General features: G+C 46.5%; 1 protein-coding gene across 1 annotated transcript; it reads left to right on the top strand.

Moving 5' to 3' along the window:
- Positions 1-518: 518 nt before the first annotated feature.
- Positions 519-5,555, top strand: LOC306919081 (semaphorin-5B-like; the record flags this gene model as incomplete). Its single annotated transcript, XM_079531916.1, has 4 exons — positions 519-536; positions 650-712; positions 4,196-4,294; positions 5,342-5,555. Coding segments are annotated over 4 exons (394 nt in total), but the record flags the coding sequence as incomplete, so codon positions are not given.
- Between the last annotated feature and the right edge of the window lie 1,128 nt (positions 5,556-6,683).

Below are 6,683 nucleotides of genomic sequence, written 5' to 3'. Positions count from 1 at the left end.
ATCATAGTACATAATAGCATAGTATAGTATATATGTATAGTTTACATGTATAGTGTCATTATATAGATATGTTCTAGTTACGTTCTTAGCTTACGCATGTTTCATGATAAATGCATTTTATATATGTGATGTATTCCCATGCTGTTGTGCTGCTAAATGCCTAAATTGTAAAATTGTAAATTGTAGTCAAGTCAAAGGTTGGTAAGTGTGCGGAGGAGAGCTGAGGGATGGAGAGGTCAGAGAGAGAGAGAGAGAGAGAGAGGGGGAAAGGGAAGATAGAGAGAAAGCCATCAGCATGCTAACACCAACCTCTGTTTATAGTCGGTTGGTTAGCTCACCCTCCCCTCGCCGAGTCGCTGTCCACCCTCAACCCACCGCACCCCTTCCAAAAGCCTCTTGGCTGGCACGCCGGTCTCCATGTTTACACGATAAACAAACCACAATGAGGCCAGCAGCGTCCTTTCATGCGTCCCCTTTGTGTCCGTCGTGGCGTGCCTACGATATTAGCAACAGTCAACATGTTGCGTAACTGCTCGGTATAAGCGACTGACTGCTGGCCCCCCAGTTGGCCGCGGTTCGGGAAGGTTTCTCTTCACCTTCTTCTCTCTCACTCAACTTTGTTGTTGTTGTTGTCTTGTGTTTCCCCTAGGCGACGGAATGGGCCCCGGACGAAGACACCAGGAGGTCCTGTCAGAGCAAAGGAAAGACAGAGGTAACTTCCCGCTCACCAATTTCGACGCTTGTTGTGCCCGTCTATTGGCTTATCATGGGACTGGCTGATTGGGAGGCTGCGGGGGGTGAGAGCCCCCGTAGGTAGAGAGAGAGACTGCCTCAGCCCTTTCAATCAAAAGTCGTTTTTGAGCGTTGCCTCCACTCCAATACATAGCTATGTGTGTCCCTATGTATGGTATGTATGTATGTCTGAGCATGGACAGCTGCAACACCTAAAGTGGCCAGTAGAGTACAGCACAGAGTACACTACAGTACGAGCCCTGCAGGGCGCGTTCCCCCACACGGTAACTCTGTCATTTCTCGACCGCTTCGGCTCGCACGAACCGGGCCGGCACCCTGGGCGCGTTCCTGGGGGTCTGGATGTTCCGGGGGACCCCTGCACAGTACACTACAATACAGTACAGAGCACAGTACAGTAACTATAACAATACATTCATTTTTATAGCGCTTTTCCAAGTGCTCAAAGCGCTTTACAATGGTTCATTCATTTCATACATTGGGAGTTGAAGCGGCGAACAGTCGACGCCAGCGTCCTCACTTCCCACATTCACACCGACCGACTCATTGGAGGCAATGTAGGGTTCAGTGTCTTGCCTCAAGGACACTTAGACATGTGGACAGGAGGAGGAGCCGGGATTCGAACCGCCGACCCAGGGATCATTGGACGACCTGCTCTACCTCCTGAGCCACAGCCACAGTTCACACAGGTGTGATTTTTCTTAGCAAGTTGGGAAAGATGTCAAAAAGCACACTGCCTGACAAACAAACTATACGCAGCACGCACGCAGGCCCAGGCTCACAGGGCCTGTTTAGTAAGCCGGTCAAGACGAGCGCTACTCAAAAAAAGAGGCTGATAACGAACGGACGCCGTGATCAGTTAGGCTTTTTCTTTATTTTCTTTGTTGAGAATTGATTGCCATGTCATTTTTATCTTCAAAGGCAGCCCACAGAGAGAAAGCCCAAACTATGCGGGGGAAAACGCAGGCAATCACTTCTCTGTGAAACCTGCGTGGCCATGACGACCTCAATTCTCCCCCAGAATTCAAAGTAGCATTATCTACCCTTAATAAAGTCGCTAAACAAAAGCTGAACGCCGAAGTCGTTACCAAATGGAATATATCAAGAGAAAATACGACTGTGTTCATCGAGATACCAAAGTGGCTGTCTTTGAATGTCTTTGTTGTGATTCAAAGTTGTATTGCTCTTTTTTCTTCAGTTTAAGCACAAAGGAATGCCTGAGAATGGTAAATAAAAGAATCATACAAACAATTAAGACAACAAAATGAAACCGGTAGCGGTACAGTAGGTCCTTGCGGTGTCTAGTTGGCAGAGGAGGCTCAAAAACAGCCAAAAGGAACGAACATCTATATACCCTAATACCGGGGTTCTCAACGTTTTTGGCCGGGGACCCCCGGAAATGCTTTGGCAATGTCTCGGGACCCCCGCCCCGCCCCCTCCCGACCCCCAATATAAATTGACTGCTACAATAACCTTAAACCATTTTGGGCGGGAACCCCTTTTGGTGTTTTAAGCATTGTTATAATTTAGCTATTGAAAAATAGCAGATCTACAAGCTCATAGCGCGCCACCGAGTGGCGCGCTACGAGCTTGTAGGTCTGCTATTTTTGAAAAAAAGTGAAAATAAAATTTAAAAATATATATATATTTTTTTTTAATAATTTGGGGACCCCCTAAAATAATTTGGCGACCCCCCGAGGGGTCGCGACCCACGGGTTGAGAACCCCTGCCCTAATACAGTGGTTACCAAACTTTGTCACGTCAAGGACCCCCAAATTGACACTAATAGAGGGTATGCGTGTGACATCATCATCATACCTGGAAGTTATGCGGGAATGCCTACTGAGTGTCCAAAAACTACTTTCTGGCCTTGACAGACCGTACATCCAAACAGAAAAAAGTCCTTTTTGATTGCATTAAATGACTTTAAACAACATTAAATTAACTTTGTCACTCACTTTGCCACTCGATTTGCCACTCGATGTGCCATTCACTTTATGCATGCGCATACCCTCTATTAGCCCACAGACCCCCATTTGAAAAGATATGCCAGGGACCCCTCCATAAGAGAAGATTTTCATGGCTCTAGCAGTGATTCTCAACCCTGTTTAATTTCAAGGACCCCCAGTTTGACATGCATGTTAGTCTACAGACCCCCATTTAATGGTATTTCTATCCCTGGGACCCCCAATTTATATTGTAAAATCAATGTCAATTTAACTCTGGGAGTGTACAAATGGAACCAAATGCACCCGTTATACTCTGAGAGTGTACAAATGGAACCAAATGGTTGGTTCCATTTATACACTCTCAGAGTTACAGACCCATAAAGGTCCATTTGGTTGGTGGTAACATTTCGGGCCGATCAGGCCCTTCCTCAGACCTTGCGGGCTGTTCTGTTTTTGTGTTTTTTTATTTTATATTTTTTCATAGAGGGATACTTTTTAACAAAAGGCCGATGCACACCTCAAGGCTAGTGACAGGTGCGTAGGGCAATAAAGCATACTGAAAAAGGTTATCTTTGAAAAACAAAGAAGGGTCCCGCACACTGTCAGAAAACTTGCCAAAAATGTTGCTCTTTATTTCAACGTCTATTCGACCTTCATCAGGACAGACAATCTTTATAGAGGGATAGACAGTAGGCTGACAGGAAATGGGGGAGAGAGATGGGGGTGACAGACATGCAGTGAGGGCCGTTGGGATCGGGAGTCAAACCTGCGGGACAAACTGCCAGACTGGATTACCAAGCCAAGGTGCCTGGACCACTGAGCCACGGCCCAGGCACTCCTTCTAGCTGTTTCTTCCTGTGGCCTATAGTGTCCCCTGCCTGGTGGCTGAGAGTAGCCTCCACTACCACACTGCATGTAATTAATCCATCAGAGATGGGCACGTTTTCGTTTTGCACATTGTAACTGGACTCCTGTCCGATGGCAGAGGTCGTTGAGATCAGGCCAATCAGACCACAGAGACCCCGAAGCCCTTGGCTTGTGAGTCCAGTTTCCCAGAGTCTTTCCTCTAAAGCCCAGAAAGTTATTCTGGTCTGCGGCTGCCACGGGGACCTTCCTCCTGCGCAGGTCCAGTATAGGAGCGATGCCCTGGCCATTTCTCTGACAGTGCCATCATCATTATTGAGCATGTGTAGTAGGCAAGTATACCCTTCTTGCTGCATAAATCCACTCTACATTTAGGACCCCCCAGACCACCCCTTCTTCGCCATATGGAAGGAAGGAGTATATTATGTCTCGTGTGGAGTGTAGAGTTTAGGCCAGAACCCATTTTCTGGGCCAGCTGGGCAGTTCTATTTGCCATGTCTCTCAGTGTTTGTGGGATCTGTGTACATTGGCAAAGAGGTGTTGTATCTCCTGCCAGGGCCACTTCTCTACCACGGTTCTGTGCTTTTCATTTACTCATCAATAACACTCTCCTCTCTACCCCCCCCCTGTAGGTGGAATGTCAGAACTACATCAGAGTGCTGCTGGTCAACAAGACCGAGGTCATGACCTGTGGTACCAACGCTTTCCAGCCGCTCTGTATCACCCGCGAGGTAAGGAGGAGGGATCTGTCTGTCTGTCTGCCTGCCTGCCTGTCTGTCTGCCTGTCTTAGCTCTACCCCAAGAGATAAAACATTACCTTATCACTCCCCAAGGGGGGGGAGTAGAGGGGGATTGAATTGTGTTGTTAGCGCTGCCAGCTAAAACCACAGTGAAATAAATCTTGATTAAATGACTTGAAAACAAAAAACCCAAAAACGTGACTGCAAGTTCTATCCGCCTCTATACTTTAGCTGTTGGAAAAATAGCAGATCTACAAGCTTGAGTGCCGCGCTACGAGCTTGTAGATCTGCTATTTTTTTTTTATCTTGAAAATGTGGCGCAAATCATTGAATATATATTCTTTCAGAGCGTTAACGTTTTTAACTCAAATCTTAGCTTCTGACCTGCTGTGTGCCCATATATATTAGGGGTTTAAGCAACTAGTCGACTATTCAACTAGTCGACTAGTAAATCCACTAGTCAACCTTGTTACTACTAGTTGACTACTAGTTGACTAGTTGATATATATTTTTTTCTCACGTTTTTTTAGGTCTCAAGATCAGCTAGAATGCTAGATTTTAGTCACCAATCTACACAGTTTTTAAATGTACAAATATTCAGTGATTTGGGTGATTTGGAAAACCACCCAGTCCGCCCCGGTAACAAAATGTGCACATGCACACGCTCTACAGTGGGGGGAAGTGCAACAGGCCAACAGCATGTGCACCAAGGCCCGCCCCCACTCGATCATGATCGGAGGAAGGCCCCTCTCATCCTGATTGGATGAAGGCTTTGCCACCCGCCACCAAAACTGAAACTAGGGTTTTTTGACCCCAGGGGCTCACTGGGGACAGGGAGGAACTCCTTATATGGTCAGCACACTCTATAGTAGGGAGGATTATCTAAAAAAGAAAAGAAAAAATAAGTGGTATTTGAATGAAGTGAAATCACTGAATATACCTTTAAGAAAAATAATAGGTAGTTGAACAACTAGTCGACTAGTAAAAATCACTAGAAGTGAATGCCCTAATATATGTACGTCCATTTAATCCCTGCAGGTGGGCAACATGAGCAGCGTGCTGGAGCGCGTGAACGGCGTGGCGCGCTGCCCGTACGACCCGCGCCACAACTCCACGGCCGTGGTGACGGAGAGCGGCGAGCTGTACGCCGCCACCGTCATCGACTTCTCGGGCCGAGACCCCGTCATCTACCGCAGCCTGGGAGGCATGCCGCCACTCCGCACCGCCCAGTACAACTCCAAGTGGCTCAACGGTAAGCTAAGCATGCATGCTGCTTAAAAAAACACTCTCAGGAAGAACCCCTTTTTGGTGTGTGTTTTCCCGCCAGGGAGGGGGGGTCATTGTAACATCCATAATCGGATGTTACAATGACAAAAGGCTGTGTGTGTGGTGTCTTCACCGGTTGTTGTTCTCTCGGTCGGTGGTGAAAAAATCCGACCGCGAGTATCACAGCGCCTGCTGTCGGAACGTTGAAAAACCTTGTTTTCACCAGAAACAAAATTAATTGTGCCGATTTGGAGATACAGGCCATTGAAAGCAGCACATGCAAGTGGATGCGCACGCATCTTCAAAATGGCCGCGGCCACATGTCCCACTTTGACTGTCATGGTTTTTTTTTTAACTCAAATATTAGCTACTGGGGGGGGGGGTCTGAAACAACAACATATTTTCAGATGAGGGTCCACAGCCAAATACAGATAATTCTGGGGGTCCTTGACATGAAATAGTTTGAGAACCACTGGTATAGAAACATAGGGTTTTTCAGAAAACTGTCATGATTTAGAAACACATTTGGTAGAAGCGACCTCAGGTCTAAATGGGTTAAGTTGTGAGGTTAAGTCTTAAGTGTTTGCAAATTGTGCCCTATAGCTGCTTTTATCACAGGTTTATCAAACGTTCTTGCTCGGCGAACTTTGTAGTTCCTGCTGCGTTGCCACATTCTTTTGCAACGTTGTTTCAGTTCTCCGATTACCATGGCAGGCCATGCAAGAGTACTTGGCCATGCAATGGGTCGGGTTATGATAATTATTATACAAAGATTTGTGTTTGAGCTTTGTGCAGTTCACCGTGTTTCACTAAACTATACTGAAAATCAGACCTAATAGGATTAGTAACCCGATCGCGTCTGAGAGCGCTCGCAGGGTTTTTTAACTAAGCCACACGAGCTTAAGTTGTAAGGTTAAGTCTTAAGTGTCAAATAATCATTAGACATTCCAGTCACTTCTTGGCACCGCGAGGTGGACCAAAGTGTGCGCTTTTTTTCCTGAGTTCAAACCGCAAATCTGTTGCCAGCCATAGTTTGTTCAGTCCGCCAGGAGTATATTTTCAAAGGCTTACAAATACCGTTAACCCGTTTAGACCTACGATTCTACAAAATGTC

The sequence above is a fragment of the Electrona antarctica genome, assembly GCF_951216825.1.
Source record: "Electrona antarctica genome assembly, contig: scaffold_1209, whole genome shotgun sequence".
Taxonomy (NCBI): Eukaryota; Metazoa; Chordata; class Actinopteri; order Myctophiformes; family Myctophidae; genus Electrona; species Electrona antarctica.
Note: the sequence above shows the minus strand (reverse complement) of the source record. Positions and strands in the feature narration are given on the sequence as shown.